This window comes from Eschscholzia californica, unplaced genomic scaffold (genome assembly GCF_041429995.1).
Source record: "Eschscholzia californica isolate CP2 unplaced genomic scaffold, dmEscCali1.0.p SCAF_3, whole genome shotgun sequence".
Classification (NCBI taxonomy): domain Eukaryota; kingdom Viridiplantae; phylum Streptophyta; class Magnoliopsida; order Ranunculales; family Papaveraceae; genus Eschscholzia; species Eschscholzia californica.
In genome coordinates, this window is record NW_028238420.1 from 34,738,793 (window position 1) to 34,766,535 (window position 27,743).

At 36.2% G+C, this 27,743-nt stretch overlaps 2 protein-coding genes and 2 long non-coding RNA genes across 4 annotated transcripts in view; 1 reads left to right on the forward strand and 3 right to left on the reverse strand.

Moving 5' to 3' along the window:
* LOC147549779 (uncharacterized) overlaps positions 1 to 1,274 on the forward strand; it is a 47,238-nt gene extending 45,964 nt beyond the window's left edge. Inside the window, exons 3-5 of the long non-coding RNA XR_015238876.1 lie at positions 100 to 169; positions 339 to 433; positions 523 to 1,274. This is a non-coding gene — a long non-coding RNA (uncharacterized LOC147549779). The remainder of the gene's footprint in view (positions 1 to 99; positions 170 to 338; positions 434 to 522) is intronic.
* An 8,321-nt stretch (positions 1,275 to 9,595) lies between these two features.
* Positions 9,596 to 12,853, reverse strand: LOC147549781 (uncharacterized). The gene is made up of 2 exons (XR_015238877.1): positions 12,489 to 12,853; positions 9,596 to 9,958 (listed from the first exon to the last, which is right to left on the reverse strand). It is a non-coding gene; the product is annotated as an uncharacterized LOC147549781 (long non-coding RNA).
* Positions 12,854 to 18,758: 5,905 nt separating this feature from the next.
* LOC147549782 (uncharacterized) lies at positions 18,759 to 20,340 on the reverse strand. The gene is made up of 4 exons (XM_086672472.1): positions 20,207 to 20,340; positions 19,878 to 20,049; positions 19,431 to 19,798; positions 18,759 to 19,193 (listed from the first exon to the last, which is right to left on the reverse strand). Exons 2-4 carry the CDS (start codon positions 19,992 to 19,994, stop codon positions 19,010 to 19,012), a joined length of 669 nt encoding a protein of 222 aa, XP_086528598.1. The 5' UTR covers positions 19,995 to 20,049; positions 20,207 to 20,340; the 3' UTR covers positions 18,759 to 19,009.
* A 340-nt stretch (positions 20,341 to 20,680) lies between these two features.
* On the reverse strand, positions 20,681 to 22,787 carry LOC147549783 (uncharacterized). Its single transcript, XM_086672471.1, has 5 exons — positions 22,488 to 22,787; positions 22,298 to 22,337; positions 22,144 to 22,185; positions 21,750 to 21,799; positions 20,681 to 21,654 (listed from the first exon to the last, which is right to left on the reverse strand). The coding sequence occupies exons 1-5, from the start codon at positions 22,542 to 22,544 to the stop codon at positions 21,253 to 21,255; spliced, it is 591 nt and encodes a 196-aa protein (XP_086528597.1). The 5' UTR covers positions 22,545 to 22,787; the 3' UTR covers positions 20,681 to 21,252.
* Positions 22,788 to 27,743: the final 4,956 nt, after the last annotated feature.

Below are 27,743 nucleotides of genomic sequence, written 5' to 3' on the forward strand. Positions count from 1 at the left end.
CCCCGTTAGTTAGTACGTTTTTTTGTCATTTGTGTATTTTATGTACTTTTTACAGTTTCGTTCACCTTATATTTCTCTCTTTTTCCTTAATTTGTGCAGTTTGGAACGTGAATTGTTCAGCACCCACTATTCAGATACTTCAAGATCATTATCCTCCATGAATCCACCAGTAATTAATCGATATATTTATTAGTCAGTAGACAGTTCCCGTTTAGTTTTCAAGTGCATCATACATTGCCCAGTTCCCAATTAGTTAGTACGTTTTGTTGTAACTTGTCAGTTTTCTGTAAATGCTACAGCTTCCTTCACCTTATATTTGTATTCCTTCAATTGTGCAGGTTTGAACTTGAATTCTTCCCTCCGAATTCTTCCCTCCGAATTCTTCAAATTTTGCAAGATCATCATCCTCAATCATTCCACAAGGAATGAATCGGTACATTATCATTCCTTATATCGTTCGTTTTTCGTGTTCATGTACTGTACATTTTTCTGTTCCTAATCTGTTAGTTCGTTCCCCTATAGGAATGAATCGGTACAGTATCATTTCTTGTGGAATCATTGCGGTTGATGAGCCGCTTTGAACATCAACCCATGTCGGTCAAGAATTTCTTGGCGATGTTATTGCATTTCGTTATGATCTAAGTAGATACTCGATCAAACATGGGTACAATTTGTGTTTGCGAAGAATGACCGAGATCGTGTAACATGTGTTTGCAAAAGTACTAAATGTGATTGGAGAATTCACGTGGTCGCTCCTCTTAAGTCGAGATCGATGTTTATCTTGAGAGCCTATAATCTAGTTTACACTTGTGAAGACTTCATCACCGGTATACGCAAACCTCGACTATCGACTGAAGCTGTTAGTTTTTTTATTGTAGAGGACATTAGAGAGAACCCTACCAAGAACACGAAGGACATTGTTAGTTCCTTCAAGAAGGATTATGGTATTAAACTGAGTTACTACTACTTATATCATGCTAGATATGCGACAATTTGTATAGCATTTGGTGAGGAAGTCAATTCCTATGCAAAACTATCCTGGAATGTGGATGCTCCGTCAAGATCTAATCCTAACATTCATATCGATCTAGAAGTTGATAAAGAGTCACATCGTTTTGTAAAAAAAAATTATTTCTCTTGGAGCATGCATTGAAGGTTACAAGCATTGTCGGCCTTTGATTTTTGTTGATGGTACGTTTGCTAAAACAAAGTATAATGGATGTATTCTTGCTGCAGTTGCGAAGAATGGAAACGATTGTATTATTTTTCTTCAACCTGTTCCTCGTGCATTTTATTATTTATAGGGAACAGAACGGTTGTTTAGCCGTGTGTTCGTTCCTACAACATTTTACTATTGACAGGGAACACTAGTGTTTAGGATTATTTTTTCCTGACGTCATGTGTATGATTTTGGTATTTATACTCAATCATTTTGCACTACGCAAACTTTTTCATTCTGGCCTATGTTGTAGTTGATGTAGAGAACGACAGCAACTGGCTCTAGTTCTTTGGAAATTTGAAGGATTGTATAGATAGTGGTGATGCTCTTACTTTCATGTCTGATAAGCATAATGGTATATTAAATTATGTTCGGAATGTATTCCCATTGGCCAACCACTCATACTGTGTGTGGCACTTGCGAAACAACTTGAATTTACGCGTTAGAAATGGTGCCAATAAGTCAAATTATTTCCAGTCGTTGATGTTCAAATTGGCTCGTACACTTACTACCTCAGACTTTACCAAATACATTGGGGAGCTTTGTGTAATGGGTGGCGCGGGTGTTGAATCTTTTTTGAAGTCTGTTAACCCTGTTCACTGGGCAGATGCCTTCTCCCCAGGCAAAAGGTATGGTTTAATTTGCTCCTCCTTGTCTGAGTCCTTCAATTCATGGATCCGAGACGAGAGAGTTCTGCCGATAACAGTCATGCTGGATCTTTTGCGCATGAAGATCATGAATATGATGAACGAGAGGCGAGTCGAGTCATCTAGTTCGGGTTCCTTCTTATGCCCGAAGGTAGACAAAGAAATGCAGGTGCGCTACAATGTGGTTTGTAGTTGGACGTGTGTGCAGTCCGGAGAAGCTCAGTACGAGGTATTGTCTATGACGAGTCGTTCGATTGACTTGGCTCAACGCACATGCTCATGTCGTAAGTGTTAAGTAGAAGGCATACCGTGTGAGCATGCAATTTTATGTATAAAAATGAACGGAGGTGATGCCTCGTCATTTTTTGATGCCAATGTCACTACCGAAGCCTATTGTAAGACGTACAGTCAGTCCGTTAAACCTATACCAACGTTTAATGAGCCTAAATCATATGACAAAGACACGATGATTCTTCCTCCTCTCACAAAGAAACGTCCTGGTAGACCTCGCACTACTCGAATTGAAAGTGCATGGAATTTTCCCAAAAGACAGAGGATTTGTTGCAGATGTAATCAACTGACGACCAACAATCGTGCATCCTGTAATGAACCAATATAGGGATGGGTACTGACAGAGGGTATGTGGCAGATGTATGTTTCTGGTGCAGTAAGTTCTATAGTGGGCACTCTACAATTTATGAAATGTATTTCCACGAATTGGTTGCCTTTCAGATTCTTTAGAGAGTCTTTCGTCATGTTTAGTTTTTGTTTCTACTAAACTTGTGGATCTGTTTTTCTGTCTATGTGCTTCAAGTGATTTAATGTTTGTATTCAGTTGAAAATGTAAGCTTCTTTTGTTGTCCACAGTTGAAAATGCAAGCTTTTAATGTATATACTTAATGTATCCTTTTTTTGGTGTCTACAATTGAAAATGTAAACTTTTAATGTATGTAACTATTGTGTTCAACATAATTAATTCCAGCTTCGTAAGTGTGTGCAGAGTTTATTTACAGTACATATTCTTACCAACCTTCCATTAAAAAATGTACTATACATTATACAATTTAGATTACATACTTGGATGCCCTCTTTGTTTTGAAATGTATGCTAGGCCATAAAATTTTCACAGGTGGTTCCCCCCTTCGCATATAGTCCTCAACTCGACCAATGTTACCTTTATTCGAAGTTGTACAACTTTGTAATCCTGAAGGTCTATAGAACATATTGGTATATAATGTACATTATATATTTTACAGTATATGTGGTTACTTGCGGTAAATATTGTTATTTACTGTACACTGTAAAATGTACTGTAAATTGCAAAATTTACAGTGCAACTGTGTACCCTTCACATATAGTCTTCAAATCGACCAATGTTTCTTTGGGTTGAAGTTGTACATAGTGATTTAGTTGAAGTTGTACAACTTTGTACCCTTAACAAAGTTATCCTGGATGCCTATAGAACATTTTTTTATATGTTGTACATTATATAACTTACAGTACGTATGGTTATTTATAGTAAATATAGTTATTTACTGTACACTATTAAATGTATTGTTCATTATATAATTTACAGTACATGTTGTTATTCATATTGCAGTGTGCATTTTAAGATTTACAGTACAACTTTATATTTATTCTAAATTTGGAGAAGAACGCTACGCATTCAATTGTTATACCGAAAGTGAAACCCTTCACATAGTCTTCAATTCGACCATAATTCAAAACAGAAGTATTTACTGCATATTGCAGTATGAATACAACATGAACCATAGTTAACAACAATTCAACAATTATCAGCCTTCCTCTTCAATTCTCTTCCTCCAAGCCTTTTGGGCTCGCTTAAATTTTGTAAGTCAGCTCCGTCCTTTTTCTTCTAGCTTTGTCCCTAAATTGTTCAAGTTGCGAGCAACTAATTGGCATGTTCATATCTTGAATGTCCATGAATATTCTTGCAAGATGCAGCATGACGTAAATCCCGCAGTCCGGTCTGCCAGATAAAATCAATTTTCGATTATACGATGTTGTAGACATTACAAGTAGTAAAGAAGCAAATGGAACTTACTATTTGCCTTGTTGTGGACATTCTTCTTCCCTTAAAACTGACACCTTTTTCTTCAGTCTTTTACGTCTGTATCGCATCTCATTTAAAACACCTGCAAGGTGCTCTGCAAACTTCCTTGCATTTCTGTTACACCTATCAGCCAGGTCCCGGTCATTGATGAGAGAATTATAGTGGCTCCATTCATTTTCCTGAAATCTATAGACTAGAAGCATCCAGTGATACCCATAGTATGAATCATCTGTGTAGGGTGTGTTGAGTGGAGCACAAAACGCTGAGGAATGGTTTCTCATAAACTGCTCCTTCATTTTGTCATTTAAATTTGCAGTTATTGTTCGGGACTCGAGTTCTTGTTGATCATGGTCTGCAAATTACCAATTGTACATATCAACAAATATTTGATAAATCTGTTCAAACAATAAAAAAGTGTGAAGCAATTTTACGAAGAGGATGGATGACATGAATATTATCTCCCTGCTTTTGTTTATTGTGCTGCTGTGAAGGTGGTCTGAAAACCAATCAATGATTTGAGAGTCGCATTCTCCATTTTACTTTAGGGTTTCACCAAATGCTTGGTGAAACCCTAAAGTAAAATGAACTGAAATTGAAGCCTGCAAATTTTGTACTTCAAAATAAATCATTTGTTTGAAATAACTGCATTATACCTTCTTTTTCCTAGGGCTACTTGTAGCAACCTGTTCCTTCATTTTTGTTTCTTTAACCATTTTAGATCTTGTTCTTGCTGGTTCTTCAATTTTTTTTTGAGGAAGTGGCCTTTTGAGTGTTTTTCTTCACCATCCGCACAGACGAAATTAAATTTGTAAGAGATATATTTGCAGATTTAGGGCTTTTTGTGTAATAGGGGTGTGAGAGTATGAAAACTTAGTATTTTTTAACTGATTTCTAAAGAGAGATAGGTCTAGGGCTTTATGTTCAGGCAAAATGAAGAAGAATCAGGTGCTTTTGAACTGATTTCTAAAGAGAGACAGAGAGAAATGTTGTAATGAAGAATCAGGCAAAATGGAGAAGTTGGAACGAAGAATGAGTCGAAATGAAGAGAGAGAAGATGGTTTTTCCGGTTTCTCAAAATTGACAGGCGTGAGAATGAATTAACGGAGAAGTGACGGTTGCGTGTACTTTTCATTTCAAATCTGAGCGTACGTCAGATTTTGCAAAAAAAAAATTCAAAATTTCACGAGCATCGGTGCGTGGCATTTCTGTAATTCCGCGAAAAAGCAAGGTTGTTTTGTTGTCAGTTTTTGAAGCCTGACGCCTTTGGACCTGGTTCTTCTATCCTATCTAACGCGGGCCTAGGGCTTATTGTTGACCCAATTTTGGCGTTTTTCCCAAAACCTCTTTAAGTAATAATGATAAAAGCGTTAAAATCTTCTTTCTTTATTTTGTGTTTCTAGTTTAACCCCTTCTTTGGGTTTTGTTTTGAACATAAGACCCTTTAAAAAGAGAATTTTTAATGAAAGGCCCAAATTTTGGGCCCAAATACAAAAAAAAAACCCAACCGGGATTATTAACCCACCCAAAACCCAATAATCAACTAATATCTCAAATCAAACCCAAATACACATCCCTATGCTCAATCCCTTGCCAACTCGTACCTCTAAGACCTAATTTTTTTTTTTAATTCCTCTTTTGCCCTCCTATATATATTCAACAACTCCCTCCCTATATAAACCGGAAATTTTTCTCTCTCCAAAATATCTCTCTTCCAGAATCTGTTCTTACTTTCTCTCTCTACCTAAACCGAAACACAAACCCAAACCCTCTTTTCTCTCTCGAACCTCACCGACCATATTCAATCTATTCCACCTTTATCTCTCTACAGTCATCATCTTCTTCAATAATCATCTTCATTCATCTCCATATTCAATCTTTTGCACCTTTTTCTCTCTAAAATAATCGAGACCGAGACACAAACCCTTTTCACGTTTTCGTGGTTCAGTCATCACCTTCTTCGCCTAAACTTTAGTCATCATCTTCTCTGTAGACTGTGCTTCATAAACTTCAGTCATCATCTTCTTCGCCTATAAAACTTGAATCATCATCTTCTTCGCCTATAAAACCAGGTAACTGTTTATGATTTGTATTTTATGAGATTTTATGCTTTTGTTCATCCTTCTTTTGTGATGATTAGTTTCTGGTTTGTACTTACAGTTTTTGATTTGTCCGTATAGTTTAGGATTTTTTCTCTCAACTTCTGTTTTTATAATTTCATTGTTGAGATTTTGAGAACATTTTGTTAAATGTTAACATAACTTTATTATGTGTTAACACATTTGTTGCAATGCTATAGAATGATCACTGTGACCAACATTTTATAAAATGATCAGACATTGCTTCGTGAACCATATGATTTTACCACATATTTCTAGTTTGTATGTACAGTTTATTTGTTTTTTCTCTCAAGTTCTTCTATTTTTATAACAAAACTTTACAATTTGTGTTAACATTGTTTAGATTTTGAGAACATTTTGTTTAATATTAACAGTACTTTATTATGTGTAAACACATTTGTTGCAATGCTATAGAATGATCACTGTGACCAACATTTTATAAAATGATCAGACATTGCTTCGTAGACCATATGATTTTAGCACATATTCGAAACCTTAAGTAAAATGTTTTCTATCATTTTCACAGAAACTCAAAAAAATTTAAAAAGGTAAAACATTCTCCCAGTTAATTTGACATTTCACAAAATATGAGAACATTCCGCTAAATGATACGACATTCCCCCAGTTGTATGATACGACATTCCCCCAGTTGATATTAACATTTGTCAACCTGTTAAGACATTTTACGATATTTTCATAACATTTTCTTCAATTTTGCAGTATGGAAAGTGATAGGTCACTTTCTACATCTCAAAACAATGATAAGAAGTTAGTATGTGAATCATGGGGCGACATATTTACTGAGATTGGGCAAATATTTCCCGGTGGTGTCAAAGCTTTTCGACACGCTCTTGATCAATATACCATTGCGACATAGAATAACTACAAATATATCAAAAAAGAACCAGGTCGTGTGACTGCAGTTTGCTCTAAACCTGGATGCAATTGGAGAGTCCATGCGGTTGCACCATTGGGATGTAAATCTGTGTTTCAGTTGAAAGAGTACGAACCGAAACATGATTTTTCTGATGTTGTTCTCAAACCTGCGGATCCCAAGTTGTCTAGTAAACTTGTTGGCAGCCTCATTGATCAAGACATCAGAAAACTCCCAGATTGGAGTACGGCTGAAGTTAAAGAGAAGTTCCGCGACGATTACGGTGTTGAGTTGAGCTAATACTTTTCTTACGGCGGTAAGAAGGTTGCGTTGGACAAAGTATTTGGGCAGGAGGGTGATTCCTATGCAAAGTTGAAGTGGTACGTAGATGCTTTGGCGACTACTAATCCTAATAGCAGAATTGATTTGCAAATCGAATCCACTACCAATAGATTTGTTCGAGTTTTTATTGCCCTACACGCATCTATCCTTGGATTTCAACACTGTCGCCCTGTGATCTATATTGATGGAACATTCGCAAAAACTCGTTTTAATGGCTGCATCTTAGCTGCTGTTACCAAAGATGGAAACGACGGTATGTTTTCATTTGCATATCTTACGTTAACATTCTAATTTTCCTTCTAACACTTTACAACATTTTAGGAACATTTACCACAATGTTGCGGCACTCGGTGCAATGCTGCAGCATTTATATATTTCAACCTGCATTCGCCATTTCTGTGTAGACAATTCTGCACATGCTTATGCAATATTGCTTTATGCATCAACATAACTAATTTTGTATTTCTTTTTTTGTTAGGTCTTTTCCCCATTGCTTACGCAGTTGTGGACATTGAGAATGATCATAATTGGGATTGGTTTCTGCAAAATTTGAAATTAGTGGTGGATCCGATAAAACGTTACACCTTTATTTCGGATAGACATGGTGGAATTCTAAAAGGCGTGAAGAATGTTTTTCCCACCACTCATCACTCATTCTGTGATTGGCACTTATGTTGTATCTGAACTTGAGAATACGTAACGGGGCGCGCCAGTCACGTTATTTTCAGAGTCTTATGTTTACGGCGGCACGACCATTATCCGAGAGTGAGTATCATGCAACCATTGAACAAATGGTTGAGATGGGTGGAACCAATGTCGAGAGGGTTTTTTCAATCCCTTAATCCGGAATCATGGAACGATTTTTTTTTTCCCAGGGGATAGGTATTTTGTTTACTCAATTATTTTCACTTCAAATGTTGAAACACCATTAACCCTGTTATCGACACACTTTATGTTTACACAACATTCCACGCATTGTCCAACATTTAGGAAACTATTGTACCACCATATGCTCTGTTGTCTACATTCCACTAATTTTTGTTTACAATCATGTAAATGTTTCCATGCATTAGGTCATCTAAATTTTCCTTTCACATTTTAATCATATCTTCTGTTATCCACATTCTTTCTAGTGTTTTGCCATTTTGTTACATGTTACACAATCTCATGGAATGTTATAACACAGTACGTTCTATTAAAAGCATTCCATTAAATGTTGTAACATTCATTTTAATGCTTTTCTCTTTTATTACAGGTATGGCGCCATCACTTCTCAACTGTCTGAGAGCTTCAACAACATGATAAAGAAAGCCCGCGTCCTCCCTATTACAGCATTGTTGGATGCCATAAGACGGAAGATTATGAACAAGTTGGGAAAGCATAGAGACGCCGCTAGTGGATGGAATACATTTTTTTACCCATCCATTAACTTGGAACAGGAAGCGAAATACCAAGTTGCGGAGACGTGGAGATACGTTGAGGCAGCCCCACTTATTTATGAAGTATATTTGACTGCACTCCATTCCGTAAATCTTGGTACACTCACATGCTCTTGTCGGCGTTGGCAAGTAGATTCGCTTCCGTGTCAACATGCAATGCTATGCATCAACAAGACTCCTAGTGATAGTACTTGTTTTTATGATCCCGTCTGGACGGTGGAGGCTTACAGAAACACATACCAACATTGTGTTTACCCCGTTCCAAATTTTGACGAACCCTATACTTTTGATCCATTAACCAAGACTCTTCCTCCACTACTTAAAAGGGCACCCGGCAGACCACGTACAACACGGTTGCAGAGTTCCGGAGATGTTACGAGGAGAAAAAGAATCTGTCGTAGGTGCAACCATCCCGCTTATCACAACAGTGCGACATGTCGATCCCAACTATAGTTCACATTTTACTAAATGCTTTAACATTCAACGATATGTCTCAACATATAAGAGACTGTCGCTACATTATGTTAAATGTCTTAGTAAAAAAAATTTGTTTTAGTAAATATTTTTTTGTCTAGTAAATATATTTACCGTTCAAAACATTCTACTAAATGTTTAGTGAATGAATCCTTACATGGCTAGCTCTTATTTACTATTTGTCAACATTATGCAATATGTTGCAAACATTCCTAATAATGAATGAACATTATTGCGTATTTCACTAACATTTCCACCAATGCGGACAATAGTCCAGAGAATGTGTCAACATTTGCTACTATGTGGCAACATTCTGCAGAATGTTCTAACATTATTTTGTATGTTCCTTCCTGAAACAAACTCTTTGTCGTCTATGCATGTCACATATTGTTTCCACATAAATATCTCATTCCAATCATTGTCAGTACTTAATATCACAAAATAATTTATAAACCGTTTTTGTTTGTAATCTAATCAAGAATAAAGTCGTTGCGGGTTTAGTGATATGAACATAATCCGTTACCTGAAAAACAACTTCATTTTTAATTAAAACATCCTTTCCGAAAAAAACATTTGTGGGGGCAACCACACTTTCAATCACGGGCCATCCTCCAATACATCGTATTCTGCTTCAATATCTTGTGGGTGAGCTTTGCCCTCTTCCTTTGTGCCAATGAAACCCAATCTGGCTTTTGTGTTTGTTCTTTGTGTCCGATTCTAATGCAGTCCTCCACAAGTTTTTCAATTTTCAAAATAACGAAGAGACCACAATCTGGGTTGTTCACGCCACAAAGGAAATGTTAAAGCATAACAAATAATGTTTTTACAGTCAGAGACAATACTGAAACATAATGTGAAATGAGACCACATTACTAATAATGACGTGACTTTTTGTCAAAAGAGTGAAAACATGAGAGGGTACTGATACAACATGATGGGCCTAAAAAGGTTAACCTAAATAGGTCTACACCCGCAAGTGCACGGGTGTCAAGTAATAATTCCGGTAAGACCGGTTCGTTCCTCAGAGACTAAGTGAAACCTATTCTAAGACTTGGAAGTAAGACGGTTTTTGTTTTTGAAAATTTGTTTTGGTGATAAAAATATTTTAATAAAATAACGGAAATAAAAAATGAACTCAAATGGGGGGAAGAAACCTAGGAGTTTAGAATCCACCACGAAAAATCACCTTTAGAAACAAATACTTAAAACATGATATATCAACAAATAAGCATAGACCATCAAGGAATTTAATTCAAGCATGATATATCAAATCACGAAGCATGAGTAATGAAGAATTCGTTTAAAAGTAATTATCAAGTGTGAATAATCACATGAAGAACAATGAAATATTTGATTTGTTTATGAGTATATCTCCAAAAACCTCCTCATGGGTTTCATCATCCTCTCTAGATGGAGATTAGAAAGTCATGTTTAAAGTGATTAACATAAAGACAGTGAATACAAAAGAAGATAAAAGAAAGAAATCACCAAAGAGTAATGCCTCTAAAAGATGCTCCAAAACCAAAGATAATGGTGGTGGATGATGAAGGTTTGATGATGTCTGGTTCCTCTCACAAGAACCTCTTTCAACACTCTCACTCCCAACAAACCAAGAAAATTCTTAATGTTTCTCTGCTCTTTGCTTCATATAATAAGAAAATTACAAAGATTATGGTTAAAGTCTCTCACAAACCCTCTCCATCTCTATACAATTCCCTCACTATTTTTTCTTTGGAAAATAGCTATATGTTTCTCTCTCTTAATCTCTCTCTCTCTCTAAACATGAACTAACCACTGTTTTACCACTTCTCTCTGTCTTCCTTCTCTCTCTATAATTTTTATTGAAGCTCAGGAAAGAAGAAGAACAGAGAAGAAGATGAAGATCAACACTAAGTTTACTCCCTTCCAAGATGTGATCCCCTTCAATGCTCTGTTTTCTGATATTTATATAAGTAGAAGAAAGTAGTTGCAGCTCTAATTTCTCATTCTTCAATCTTTCCCAGAAATCTCCTTATCCATCTCCCGGTGTCTCTTGTCATATCTCTCAGAAATAGAAGTAAATCCAATCAAAGGAGATAAATCTCTTTCTCTCTCTACTGTCAAATTGATAATGAAAGAAAAAGAGTGATTCACATAATCTCCACATACCTTCTCTGTAAAATACCCAATCTCCATCAAATCCCTCTAGTCAGTAACAAGATGAAGGAAGAAATTTCCTTCTCTCTCTTTCTAGAAAATAACTAGTTCATCTCTGAAATATATCTCTGTTTCTTTAAAAGAGCTGAAATCTCTTTCATAAAATATCATTCTCAATCAAATCTCTATCTCAGCATAGTAATAGAGGGATATCCAGCTTCAATGTCTCTCATAACCGAATCAGAGAAGAAATCTTCTGTTAAATCTCTATATCAAATCAAAACCCTTTTCAGCCAACGCCTCTTTAGGTTAAAGAAAATCTCTTCAATATCTTTCCTTTCTCTCTCTACTGTATGATCTCTTTCTTTGCTATGTTTTATTTCTTCCCAAGAGAAAGATATTCTCTTTCTACTTTATATTTCCATAAGTTAGAAATGAGAGATAAAAGAGGGAAAGATCAGCCATAAGTTTTCTTTTTGGAAATAATGAATGGATGGATGGTGGAAGAGAAAATAAAGGGAAGGTTTTGAATTGGTTGGTTTGTTTCCTTTTGTTTAGTAAAGAGATAAGAGATAAAAAAGGATTTCCCAACAACTTTGGGAACATTCACGTGAAACTTACTGGCCAAAAAGAAAGAAAAGGAAGTAGTTATGGTGTGTCGCAGCCATGCAAATATGGAACATCTCTCAACTAAAATCACGCCACGTAATCCTTCCCTGTCTCAAAATTACCCCGATGGTTAATAATACTTGACCCAAATTTTGACTTAAGCTAATCTTCTCATTCCGATTCCGACTCCGACTCGACTCCCGTTTTCGTCTTTGGATCCGTATTGGACTCTACTTTCACATGAGCACTAATATTGAACAGAATATCCTTTTCATTAAAATGACCAAAATGACCAAAATGCCCATCTTTTATCCATTTTCGCGCTAAACTCCTTAGAAACACCTGAGTAAGGAAACAAAAGCAATACATCAGAGTAACAGCTCGAAATAGACTAACTAGTCCAAATTAAGATATTCAGATGAGGCATTTTCATGACTCACCACAACATTTCGTGGAATGTTGGAACAATTTCAAACTAGTAAAAACATTCATCATAATGTCAAGACATTATGATGAATGTTCACAATGACCAACAAATAAAGAGTCAAAACACTTACTTTTCTCCCTGTGTAGGGAATGTTGGCTCCCCAAGAACATTTGCGTACTTTTGTTGGGTTCCAAACATGGTGAATCCTACCTCTTCCATGGCATCCTCCACGTATGCTGCATACTCTTTGGCATTTTCCAAGCACTCCTTTGCCATCTTCATATCAAAGGACATTGAATCGTAATGGGTCCAACGATGCAGAAATATATCATAGATCAACAGTGTCCAGTGTCCCCCCTATGAGTTGTCTCCCGTTGTTGAGTGACAAATGGGTGCACACACATATAGTATTTCTGGTTTCCCCATATTATTCCTCAATGTTCGATTGAGCATTTGTTCGATGGAGGCACTGTTTACGTCATCCTTTATCATTGTCTGTTCCATAAACACAAAGTTATCAAAATGTTCACTCATATAAAAGATGATATGAAAACATCCTAATCACTTAACTTACGTATATTTCTGATGGCAAGCATAGTACACATTTTTCTTTCAATTTCGGGATTCTTGTGAGGAATGAGCTTGCCCAGTTAATGATTTGTGAATCGCAATCCAGATTCATCATTAACATATCCAGTTGTTTCCCACAAATGTCGTTTATTCCGTCGCTGAACCACACTTTTGTACTGCAAATATTGAAAAAACACATTGTCACTACTACTAATGTTATGACATTTCAAGGAATGCTGGAACATTACAGTAACCTAATCATAATGCTAGAACATAGACACTAATGTTCCAATATTGTCCACAGTGCATCAACATTACAGTAACCTACTCGTACCTTTTGTTTCTTTCCCTGAAGAATTCTTCCAACAAACCCTGTTCGTGTTCTTTTACATATTTCCAAACAGGGCATTTTTTTCCAGTTTCCAAGTTTCTGCAACTTTGAAGTCTGTTCTTCTGACCTTTGTGCTGCCAACTCCACAATCTCTTCTACATTAATTGTTTTCTTTTGGAGTTACTTTGCCTTTTCGGTCATCGTTCGGGTTTTTGGCTGAGTTTTTACCCTTTTAACCAAAGAGTTTGGTTTGTTTTTATCTTTCTGTTCACCAACTACAGCCATTTGAACCTTTGGCTTCTCAACAAAATCGTCTTCGGAAGAACTTTCATCCTCGACGATCTCATAATTTTCATATAATTTTGCCACATCGCAAACTTCTGAAAAGAAAGTTGGAGGCCAAGTCAGATCAAAGTCAAGTTCTTCCATCTCTTTTTTACCTACATTCAAAACACTCAGAAATTACTTTTCACCTGTTCCCATCACCACACGTTTAACTAGTCAACATTCGATACAAAAGCAAAACTAACATAAATAATTCTCCAACTCTTGATCAATATATATAAACATTATTATGAATTTTCTAACATTTTACGTATTTCGGTGGAGAAGAACACTTACTTGTTTGTTTCTTATTTATTACTTAGCCGACCACTCTACTATCGTTCGTGGTAAAAGACATTCTTCAATTGTCATGGTAAAAGAAATCGTGGGAGTACAATAGAACTCTTTTACTTACCGTTTATCAAAGAACTTGTAACGATGGAGGAACAATTTATGTTCATACCAATCATCTGACAAGTAAGTAAGAATTTCAGAGAAGATAGAATGATTCCACACAAGTTAATACGTTCTTTAAAAAAAACTAAAAATAAAACCAATCATCACAACCCAAAATGTTACAGCAAACCCATAATTTCATCAGCAAACCTAAGCTAAAAACTTGATGAAGAACCATAAACCCCAAAATTACCTTCTGTGAAGATGCATGCTTCCGAAATCAAAAACAAAATCCAGATCAAAGTACTAAATGTTTTATCACAAACCAAAATCCAGATCAAAGTACTAAATGTTTTATCACAAACCAAAATCCAAATCAAAGTAATAAACCCCAAAATGTTTTATCACAAACCAAAATGTCGACAACAATCACGAAGAACAACAATTTAAGAGCAAGTTAAACCCCAAAAATTAAGATCAAAGTACTAAATGTGTGAAACGAAACCCTAAATTTTTGAAAATAACTCAAAATCTTAAAACAAACTCATCATTTCACCACCAAAAACCCTAAAACTTGACCAAGAACAGAGATAGGAAGAAGATTTTGACGGAGAACAGAGTCTTACCTGTGTGTTAAACGCTGACGAACAGAAATTAGGTTTAGGGTTTGATGATTCTCGAACTAGTGAGAGAACAACCGTATAAGCAGAGAGAGAAGAACTGTAGGTTTTGAAGTTGCTTTTGAAGGTTTAATATAGAGAGAGAGTAGCCGGAAACGCTTCGGTTGAGAGGGTAAACGTCGGAAATCGTTTCGTTTGAGCGAAAAGAGAGAGAGAGACGCCCAAAATCGATTGGTTTCAAGAGAGAGAGCGTTTTTTAGGGTTTTAGTGTCTAATCAATTTAGAGAGAGAGAGCGTTTTAAGTTGAGAGGAATGTCTAATCAAATAAGAATAAAGAGAAATAGAGAGAGATAGAGAGGGTAAGGCATGTGGGTGCTGACGCATTGGCAGGCTCTTGGATTAGATTGGGCGGGAAATGGGTGACGGACATGAGTGGTATGTATTTATTTTTAGAATTTTTTGATGAAAGGCTCAAATTTTGGGCCCAAATACAAAAAAAAACCAATAGGGATTATTAACCCACCCAAAACCCAAAAATCAACTAATATCTCAAATCAAACCCAAATACACATCCCTATGTTCAATTCGGGCCCAACTCGTATCTCTAAGACCTAATATTTTCTTCTAAACCCTCTTTTGCCCTCCTATATATATCCAACAGCTCCTAAGAAATCATATCTTTCTCTCTCAAAAATCTGATTCACTTTCTCTCTCTAAAATCTGTTTCACTTTATCTTTCTACCTAAACCGAAACACAAACCCTATTCAAACTTTTCCACCTTCATCTCTCTACAGTCATCATCTCTTCAATCATCATCTTTGTTTTCACCTTTCTCTCTCTAATATTTTCATCATCTTCGTTCAGTCATCACCTACAGACACAAACCCTCTTCTTCATTCATCATATCGAGTCATCTTCTCCAGCCATCAACTTGTTCGTTTCTAGACTCTGCTTCAGCCATCAACTTGTTCGAATCACCATCTTCTTCTCCTATAAATCTAGGTAACTGCTGATGATGAAACTCTTTTTTATGAGATTTTATGCTTTTGTTCATCCTTCTTGTCTAATGCTTAGTTTCTGAAGTGTCCGTATAGTTCTTTCGTTGTCCGTACATTATTTTGGTTTTTGGTACAACTTTAAAGATTGTGTTAACACTTACTGAAATTTATGAACATTTTGTTACATGTTAACAGTACTTTATCATGTGTTAACACATTTGTTTCATAGCTATGGAATTATCACTTTGACCAACATTAGATAGAATGATCAGACATTGCTTCTTGGACCACCTGATTATACCACATATTCGAAACATTCAGTAAAATGTTATCCATCATTTTCACATAAACTCACACATTTCATATAATTGTAAAACATTCTCCCTGTTAATTTAACATTCCCACGCATGTCGGTACATTCTGTTTAGTGGCCCGACATTACACTAGATGTTCATACATTAAAGAACCTGTTAAGATATTTAACGATATTTTCATAACATTTTATTCAATTTTACAGTATGGAAACTGATAGGTCACTTTCTACAACTCAAAACAATGATAAGAAGTTAGTATGTGAATCATGGGGCGACATATTTACTGAGATTGGGTAAATATTTCCCGGTGGTGTCAAAGCTTTTCGACACGCTCTTGGTCGATATACCATTGCAACAAACAACAACTACAAATATATCAAGAATGAACCAGGTCGTGTGACTACCGTTTGCTCTAAACCCGGATGTAATTGGAGAGTCCACGTGGTTGCACTATTGGGATGTAAATTTGTGTTTCTGTTGAAAGAGTACGAACCGAAACACGATTGTTTCGATGTTGTTCTCAAACCTGCGGATCCCAAGTTGTCTAGTAAACTTGTTGGCAGCCTAATTGATCAAGACATCAGAAAACACCCAGATTGGAGTACGGCTGAAGTTAAAGAAAAGTTTTAAGACGATTATGGTGTTGAGTTGAGCTATTACTTTTCTTACGGTGGTAAGAAGGTTGCGATGGACAAAGTATTTGGGAATGAGGGTGATTCCTATGCAAAGTTGAAGTGGTACGTAGATGCTTTGGCGACTACTAATCCCAATAGCAGAATTGATTTGCAAATCGAACCCACTACCAACAGATTTGTTCGAGTTTTATTGCCCTTCACGCATCTATCCTTGGGTTTCAACACTGTCGCCCTGTGATCTATATTGATGGAACATTTGCAAAAACTCGTTTTAATGACTACATTTTAGCTGCGGTTACCAAGGACGGAAACGACGGTATGTTTTCATTTTCACATCTTACGTTAACATTCTAATGTTCCTGCTAACACTTCACAAGATTTTATGAACATTATCTAAAATGTCGCGGCAGACGGTGCGATGCTGCATCATTTATATATGTCAATTGTCATTCGTCATTTATGTGTAGACATTTCTGAAAATTCTTATGCAATATTGCTTTATGCATCAACATAACTAATTTTGTATTTCTTTCTTTTTTTGTTAGGTCTTTTCCCCATTGCTTACGCAGTTGTGGACATTGAGAATAATCATAATTGGGATTGGTTTCTGCAAAATTTGAAATTAGTGGTGGATCCGATAAAACGTTACACCTTTATTTCGGATAGAAATGCTGGAATTCTAAAAGGCGTGAAGAATGTTTTTCCCACCGCTCATCACTCATTCTGTGTTTGGCACTTACGATGTAATCTGAACTTTAGAATACGGAACGGGGCGCGCCAGTCACGTTATTTTCAGAGTCTTATGTTTACGGCGGCACGGGCATTACCCGAGAGTGAGTATCACGCAACCATTGAACAAATGGTTGAGATGGGTGGAACCAATGTGGAGAGGTTTTTCCAATCCCTTAATCCGGAATCATGGGCCGATTCTTTTTTCCCAGGGGATAGGTATTTTGTTTACTCTTTTTCAGTTCAAATGTTGAAACACCATTAACCCTGTTATCGACACACTTTAAGTTTACTCAGTTATTTTTTCACATTTAATCATATCTTCTGTTATGGAAGGGCATTCTTTGTAGTGTTCCGTCATTCTGTTACATGTTACCACATCTAGTGAACTGTTCTAACACGACATGATTTATTATAAGCATTCCAGTAAATGTTGTGGCATTCGTTATAATGTTCTCTTACAGGTATGGCGCCATCACTTCTCAACTGTCTGAGAGCTTTAACAACATGGTAAAGAAAGCCCGCGTCCTCCCTATTACAGCATTGTTGGATGCCATAAGACAGAAGATTATGAACAAGATGAGAAAGCATAGAGACGCCGCTATTGGATGAAATACATTTCTTTGCCCATCCATTAACTTGGAACAGCAAGCGAAATACAAAGTTGTGGAGACGTGGAGATACGTTGAGGCAGCCCCACTTATATATGAAGTATATTCTACTCCACGCCATTCCGTAAATCTTGGTACTCTCATATGCTCTTGTCGGCGTTGGCAAGTAGATTCGCTTCCGTGTCAACATGCAATGCTATGCATCAACAAGACTCGTGGTGATAGTACATGTTTTTATGATCCCGTCTGGACGGTGGAGGCTTACAGAAACACATACCAACGTTGTGTTTACCCCGTTCCAAATTTTGACGAACCCTATAATTTTGATCCATTAACCAAGACTCTTCCTCCATCACTTAAAAGGGCACTTGGCAGACCACGTACAACACGGTTGCAGAGTTCCGGAGATGTTACGAGGAGAAAAAGAATATGTCGCAGGTGCAACCAACCCGCTTATCACAACAGTGCGACATGTCGAGCCCAACTGTAGTTCACATTTTACTAAATGCTTTAACATTCAACGATATGTCTCAACATGTAAGAGACTGTCTCTACATTGTGTTGAATGTATTAGTAAAATCTTTTGTTCTTAGTAAATCGACTTAAATGTCTTAGTACATATTTTTTTGTCTAGTGAATGAATCCTTACATTCTACTAAATGTTAAGTGAATGAATCCTTACATGGCTAGCTATTATTTACAATGTGTCAACATTATGAAGTTTTTTTAGGACATTCTGATTAATGAATGAACATTATTACATATTTCACATACATTTGTCACTATGTTTCAACATTTGGAGTAATGTTCTAACATTTATGTGTATCTTCTTTCCTGAAACAAAGTCTTTGTCGTCAATGCATGTCACATATGTTCCAGAAGAAAAATAATAATATATTCAAATTTACTTCATATTGTTTCCACATAAAATATCCCATTCCAAATCATTGTAAGTACTTAACATCCCAAAACAATTTACAAACCATATTTGTTTGTAATCTAATCAAGAATGAAGTCGTTTCGTGTTTAGTGATATGAACATAACCCGTTACCTGAAAAACTACTTCATTTTTTATTAAAAGATCCTTTACAAAAAAAACATCTATGGGGGCAACCACACTTTCAAGCTCGGGCCATCCTCCAATATATCGTATTCTCCTTCAATATGTTGTGGGTGAGCTTAGCCCTCTTCCTTTGTGCCAGGGAAACCCAATCTGGGTTTTGTGTACACTCTTTGGGTTCTGTTGTCATGCAGTCTTCCACCAGCTCTTCAATTTTCAAAATTACAAAGACACCGCAATCCGGGCTGTTCACGCCACAAAGGAAATGTTAAAGCATAACAAATAATGTTTCCACAGTCACAGACAATACTGAAACATAATGTAAAATAAAACTACATTACTAATAATTACGTGACTTTTTATCAAAAGTCTGAAAACATGAAAGGTTTTTGAAATAACATTTCGCGGAATGTTGGAACAATTTCAAACCAATTAAAGCATTCATCATAATGTTGGAACAAATAAAGAGTGAAAACACTTACTTTTCTCCCTGTGTAGGGAATTTTGGCTCCCCAAGAACATCTGCATATTTTTGTTGGGTTCCAAACATTGTGAATCCCACCTCTTCCATTACATCCTCCACATAAGCCGCGTACTCCCTGGCATTTTCGAAACACTCCTTAGTCATCTTCTTATCAAATGATATCGAATCATAATGGGTCCACCGATGGAGAAATACATTATATATCAAGAGTGTCCAGTGCCCCCCCCCCCTTGAGGTGTCTCCCGTTGTTGGTTGACAGATGGGTGCACACACAAATAATATTTCCGGTTTCCCAGCATTATTACTCAATTTACGATTGAGCATTTGTTCGATGGAAGCTTGGTTTACCTCAGCCTTTATCATTGTCTGTACCATAAACACAAAGTTATCAAAATGTTCACTCACATAAAAGATTATAGGAAAACATCCTAATCACTTAACTTACATAGATTTCGGATGGGAGGCATAGCACACTTTTTTCTTTCAATTTCTGGTGATTAGTGAGGAAGAAACTCGCCCAGTTAATTATTTGTGAATCGCATTCGAGATTCATCATTAACATATCGAGTTGTTTCCCACAGATGTCGTTAATCCCGTCACTAAACCAGACCTTCGTACTGCAAAATTTGAAATAAACAGTGTCACCTTTTCTAATGTTAGGACATTTCAAGGAATGCTGGGACATTACAGTAAGCGAATAAAAATGCTGCAACACAAACACTAATGTTCAAACATTAGTGTCAGTGCATCAACATTACAGTAACCTACTCGTACCTTTTGTCACTATCCCTGAGGAATTCTTCCAACAGACCCTTTTCTTGTTCCTTCACATTTTTCCAGACTGGGCTTTTTCTCCAGTTTCCAAGCTTCTGACCTTTCTTCTCTTCTGACCTTTGGCCTCCCAACTCTACAATTCTTCTACATTAATTGTTTTTTTTTTTCGTGTTGCATTGCTTTTTCGGTCATAGTTCGGGTTCGTGGCTGAGTTTTAACCCTCTTAACCAAAGAGTTTGGTTTGTTTTTCTCTTTCTTTTCAACAACTACAGCCATTTCAACCTTTGGCTCATCTACAAAATCGTCTTCAGAAGAACTTTCATTTTCCACGATCTCATAATTTTCATATTCTTTTGCCACCTTACAAACCTTTGAAAAGAAAGCTGAAGGCCAAGTCAGCTGAAAGTCAACTTCTTCCATCTCATTTTGACCTACATCCAAAAAACTTGGAAATTGCTTTTCACCTGTTCCCACCACCACACGTTTAACTAGTCAACATTCGATAGAAAAGCAAATTTTAACATAAATAATTGTCCAATTCTTGATCAATATATATAAACGTTATCACGGATGTTCTAACATTTTACGTATTTATGTGGAGAAGAACACTTACTTGTTTGTTTCTTATTTATTACTTAGCCGACCACTCTACTGTCGTTCGTGGTAAAAGACAGTCTTCAATTGTCGTGGTAAAAGACATCGTGGGAGTGCGATAGAACTCTTTTACTTACCGTTTATCAAAAAACTTGTAACGATGGCGGAACAATTTGGGTTGGATTTCCTATTTGAGCTCCTTTTTTGGGCCTTAGATTTATCCTCTCTTATTTTTAGGGGATAGATAGGTAAAATCATTTTTTTAGTTTTTTTTATATTATTCCTTATTGGGTTAGATTTGGTATTTGGGCTCCTTTTTTGGGCCGTAGATTTTTGCTCTCTTAAAAAGAACACTAGATTGATTGATCTTTCTAAAAATAAATAAATATATTATGGAACTTTAACCAAATTTCTAATTAATACTATTATAAAGAAAAAGCCAGCAATCCCACTTATTTTTGTGTGTGAGAGGGCAAGTCATCATGATTTAGCCTGGCACCATGAATATTAGGCTCGTAGGGTACGCTCGACTCGATCATGGCTCGCCTAACCAAGGACCTGATCTGGGGCCATTCCATGTTCTCATGATAACCTCGAAATACATTGGCCGAAATGGTCTTACCACTTCTAGAAAAGAAAGTTGTTCCGGTCACACAACGATAAATCGGTTTCGAACCGTGAGTGACCTCAGCGTACCAAACCGTGGGAGCATTGTTTTCGTATCCAGCAACCACAACAGTAGAAACTGCTGCTTTTTCACCGTCTGAAGGTTTTTTTGGAGCCTTACGTTTCCATTCATCACACATAGCCACTACAAACTCCCCCACAGAGAGCCGAGTACTCCGGTTAGCATTCTTAAGAGAAAAAAAAAACTATAAATCAATTATTCCATGTATATTAATTTATTTTAAATCAACAAAGTAAATATATGATGAAATGAAAATCTTACCTTCTTCTTAGCTGCATTCTTAGCTGCATCCACTGCTCGCTCACAAGCAACTTTACCACCAGACATCATACAAGCTACATAATCAGGTTCTTGTGACGATGGCGGAACAATTTGGGTTGGATTTCCTATTTGAGCTCCTTTTTTGGGCCTTAAATTTATCCTCTCTTATTTTTAGGGGATAGATAGGTAAAATCATTTTTTGAGTATTTTTTATATTATTCCTTATTGGGTTAGATTTGGTATTTGGGCTCCTTTTTTGGGCCGTAGATTTTTGCTCTCTTAAAAAGAACACTAGATTGATTGATCTTTCTAAAAATAAATAAATATATTATGGAACTTTAACCAAATTTCTAATTAATACTATTATAAAGAAAAAGCTAGCAATCCCACTTACTTTTGTGTGTGAGAGGGCAAGTCATCATGATTAATCTTTTTCCTATAAGAAAAGTAAGCACGGCAACATTAAAACCTCAACTAGCAACTGCTTAGGAAACTTAAAAAATGCTTAAGAGAGTATAGCATTAGAAAGAAATCAAAGGACAGCATACTAAGTGATGAGCAACAGATCAGAACGTCTCCATGCCAACCCTGTTAGAAGAGAATCCATTATTAATTAGAAGTGTTATTACTAATAGATCAGAAAAGAAGGGAAGTTGTTGCAGTAGATCTGATACTGCATATATCTCTTGATTATAACTCAGAATTATTATGAATGAAATGAGGTAAGTTCAGGACTACCTGATGTTTTATGTTCATGATCTTGTTGAGATTTTGGAGAAGTTTTGGGGAAAACATTTGAGCTTTAGGTGGGAGATGGAAAGTGTTGCAGATTTGGATATAGGAAAGTAAAAAAAAATGAACGGAAGAAGTGGGATATTTATTGAAGAAACCAACAGTAAAAGGGAGATGAATTGAATAGAGGTTGTTGAGCTTCTTTATGTCACATGTTGGAGTTCCAATGTAGCAGCTGGCGCCCGGTTTAGAAATTATTCGTTGAGTTAATTCCTATATGGCCCCCTACTTTGTGACCAGTTTCTTTTATGGCCCTCTTTTTTTCGTAAATTCAAATATGACCCCCTATTTTTATGTAAATGGCGTAAATACCCTTCCTAATTTCTAAATAAAATATTAAAAACATATTTATTTCCACCTCACCTCTCTCTCTCTCAACCTCATCTCTCTCTCTCCACCTCACCTCTCTCTTTATCTCTCTCCACTTCACCCCTATCTCCACCTAACCTCCCTCTCTCTCTCCACCTCACTTTGTCTTCTCCGATAAAGTTCGCCGGTCGGAAAATTTTCCGGCCGGCGACCTTAAAAAAAAAAAACAAAAAAAACTCTCATCTCTCTCTATCTACAGATTCCGGCGAAGGGGTTACCCTTCGCCGGAATCTGTTGAACCAGACCTTCAAATCTGTTGAGAGAGAGATGAGAGTTTTTTTTTTTTTTAAGGTCGCCGGCCGGAAAATTTTCCGGCCGGCGACCTAGCCGGGGAAGACAAAGAGGGAGAGGTGGAACGAGAGAGACAGAGAAAGAAAGGTGGAGAGAGAGAGAAAGAAAAGTGGATAGAGAAAGAAAAGTGGAGAGAGAGAAAAAAAAAGTGGAGAGAGAGAGAAAGAAAGGTGGAGAGAGATGTGAGGTGGAGATAGAGGTGAGGTGGAAATGAGGTGGAATGTATTTAATTTTATTTTGAAAAATTATAAATAGGAAGGACAATTATGACATTTACTTGAAAATAGGGGGCCATATTTGAATTTACGAAAAAAAGGGGGCCATAAAGGAAGCTGGTCACAAAGTAGGGGGGCATATAGGAATTATCTTATTCGTTTAATTAAGTTTGTTAACACGGAAAATCCCTCTCTTTTACATTCTCTAATGCTTTATTTTGTAGGGTTATTTCCATATGGCCCCCAACTTTATGACCAGTTTCCTGCCTAGACCGCTAGATTAGCAAAAATACCCATATAATTTCCTTTTTCCGTTATCTTTAACTTTCCGTTACTCTCTCTCCTCCATCTCATTTCCTCTCTCTGTCAAGTCACCTATCACGCCACATCATCATCTTCTCCGGCAGGGGTCACGCCACATTAAAAAAAATTATTTTCTCTCTCCTCTCTCCAAAAAAAAAATATCTCTATCCTTTCTTTCTTCAAGAACCAGATCTGGAGAGAGAAAATGTTTTTTTTATGTTTGAAGGTCGCCGGCCGGCGACCCCTGCCGGAGAAGATGATGATGTGGCGTGATAGGTGACTTGGCAGAGAGAGGAAATGAGATGGAGGAGAGAGAGTAACAAAAAATTAAAGATAACAGAAAAAGGGGGTCATATGGATATTTTTGCTAATCCAGGGGGTCAGACAGGAAGCTGGTCACAAAGTTGGGGGCCATATGGAAAATAACCCTATTTTTTATTTGGTCATTCTGAGTAACTTAGGGGGAACACAAGATTTTGAGCAATTCTAAGTAAAACTCAAAAAAAAAAAAAAAACAAGTTCATTTACTTATCTTTTTTTTTTAGTTAATTCCTATATGACCCCCTACTTTGTGACCAGCTTCTTTTATGGCCCCATTTTTTTCGTAAATTCAAATATGGCCCCCTTTTTTGATGTAATTGTCCTAACTACCCTTCCTTTAAATCTTTTTTCAAACTTAAAAATAAAAATAAAATTATAATTCCACCTCATTTCCTCTCCACCACACATCTCTCTCCATGTCAACTCTCTCTCTCCACATCACCTCTCTCTCTCTCCAACTCACCCCTCTTTCTCTCCAACGAGTTGAATTGGTAGATTACTACTTTTCTTTAGTCGATGTAGTTTCGAACATTTTCTACTAATTCATAATCACATTCGAGTTGAATTGGTAGATTACTACTTTTCTTTAGTCGATGTTTCCCCATATGCGGAACTTTGTAATTGTTGCCTCCAAAGAATTTCATTGCCTCAATTATGCACATTAGAAATGTTACAAAAACATAATTCAGGGTTTCAAATGGTAAATCTTCAAAAGATTTCTCTTCAACATGGACTAATTCATCAATTTTTTTAGATGCTTCTTGATGTTGCAATGATTGAATTGCCCGAAAATAACCAAGATCCAAAACATTAAAATCTGAACTTATTTGGTGGTTTGGATCTATATGTGGTCTTGCATTGTCTTGTTGAATAAATATAGTTTCAGTAATGTTGCTTCGTGGTCATTTACTCCAAATTGCCGGTAAAACTTTGTTAATCAAACATGATCGAATAACAACTTTGGTAACCGATAAAATTGGTTTTGTCTCTAAAGTTCGGGCAATACGATTCTTACTATTCCGTTTTGCTGGCTCTTGATATGTAAATGGAAAATTTTCAATTTTTCCATTGAATTCTTCATTGCTAGAAGAACCGTATCTTGGACGTGCAACCACAGCTAGAAACATGACTTTTGTGATCAAACGTTTACTTTTACAACTACGTAGAGGTTCTTCTTCTTCCAGGAGAAGATAATATTTTTGTGATTATTTTGTTAAAACCCATTTTTATTCAATATACACATAGTTGAACATATTTTTGAAGATTTGCTTGTTAGGAAAATTGTATTCTTCAAGCATTGATAGAGAAAAATTTAATCTTGCCTTCTTATTCCAATCCGTAACATCGGTTTTAAAGCATTTGAATGAGGTCTAATGACACCTTCTTCGATTCTTCTACGAAGTGTTGATTTTGACAGGTTCGAGGCTTTCGCTAGTGAACAAATATTTGTGCGTTGCCGTAAAGGAATTTCAGAAATTTCGGTTAGGTCAATCTCAACTCGCTTGCGTCCAACTCGTTTTGTTAGCTTACGCGACACATTAGCCAACAATCCATTAGAAATATTGAGTAATCCTTGATGCCAAATACGACGAATTGTTTTCACACTTACACAAAACATAGTTGCAACTTTAGTTGTAACACCTCTTTGAGCTTTCCATTGTAACTTTGTCGAGAAGAGACTCAAAACTTATTTGGCGTTGAAGATTTGTTAATTTTTTCTTGATTTTGATTGTGTAAAAGAATTACTTCCCAGTTGGACTTCCATTTTATTTACTCTATTAAACAAGGAAGATGTAAAAGATGAAGTAGTTGGATAAAGGGGTATTTATAAGAAAATAAAAATTACAGTACTAAATGTTTGATGAAATTCAAATTTTTAGATTAGTTTTTTTTTTTGTTGAGATCAATTGGCGCCACAAATTGAAGGTCACTTCTAATTTTGATTTGAGATAGTTTTTGGTATACAAAATTTCAACCAATGGGATCCAATGAATTTAAAGGTCAGATTCAATCTATAAGTGAGTTGAATTTTGACACCAATTGTTTCAATAGATTGGGCCCATTAAGGTATGATTCGATTTGTATTTTGACATCCTAGTTTAAACATTAACAACACAAAATTTTGTATTTTTCAAAATTAACGTGGACGCCTCTTTCAAAATCAACACTGCCCCGGCAGGTATCGGAAACATCATCCATGATGCAAACGGTGATTTCAGGATGGCCAGAGTAGCTAGCATCAGGGGACAGACGGCGGAAGAATGTGAAAGCATCGCTATCCTGAAAGCTATCATATGGGCGGAAGAGCTCCATCTTACCCACATCATAATTGAAAGCGACAACAACAATCTGATAAGGAATATTCAGGACAGAAACATAGCTATCAACTGGCAATCAATACATAACATCGAACAGATCAGAGCTCGCATGAACCATTTCGAGCAAATCCAATTTCAGTACAGTCCGAGGAAAACGAATGGCCTGGCCGACGCTCTTGCGAAGTGGGGAAGGAAAAACAGGATTACCAGAACGTGGCACTCACTCGACAACTTGAAGTGGGATCTTAATATGTAGTGTTTTTGTTTTGTCTTTCATTCAACAAAAAAAAAAAAAAAAAAAAAAAAAAAACACAAAATTTGGTAATTACTTTTTTGAGAATTAAATGAGCAGATTTATTTCATAGTAATCCAAACAAATTTGAATTCTTCAAATTTCTGTTTAATGCATATTTAATGAAGTATTCTAAAATATGTAAGGGTAAAGTGGGAAAATATGTCTAACTATTTCAAACTCTCCTAAATAAGTTGGACTTTTGAAAAGATCAAACAAATTGGGACGAAGGGAGTATCAGAATCCAACCAAGTTTCTAGTTAATATTATAATGAAAAAGCCAACAATATCGCTTAGTTGTGTTTATTTGAGAAGGCAAGTTATCATGATTAATTTTTCTCTACAAAAAAAGTAAGCACGGCGACATTAAATCAAACCTCAACTAACGACTGCTTAGGTAACTTAAAAAAATGGGTAAGAGGGTATATATAGTATTAGAGCATCTCCAATGCAAAACTTAAAAAAAACTCTATTTGACTTATGTGTTGAGTCTCAATTGAGATTCTCTTTCCTATGTGGCTAACTTGAGTGTCTCTAATTCAAGTCCTTCTCCAATGCAACACTCTAAAAAACTCTAACAGATAAACATGTCACACATACATTTAATAGGAAAGAGTGGTTGAGAAAGAAAGATTTTCTATTGGTCCGAAAATTAAATATAATGACTAGGACAATTAAGACTCTCAAAAGAGATCTCAAAAATAGAGTTTCTAGTTGAGACATCTTAAAACTTAATGCTTCCACATCATCTTAAGATCTCAATTGAGTTTTGCATTGGAGAGGTTTTTTTCTCAAAAAAAAACTCTAAAGTCCCAGGTGGCACTTAAGATTTTAAGATTGAGTCTTGCATTGGAGATGCTGTTAGAAAGAATAGCATAATAAGTGATGAGCAGCATGCCACCACACCACGAACATCTCTGTTAAGAAAATGGGTAAGAGAGTATATATAGTATTAGGGTGTTGAAAGGTAATTAGTAATTTTCTAGAAAATAATTATCTATGTTTTAAGTATGCTTCCAATTACATAGAGTTAGGTTAATCAAGAGTTTAGAGTTATGTTAACCAGGAGTTGAGAGTTTAGGAAATCAAGAGT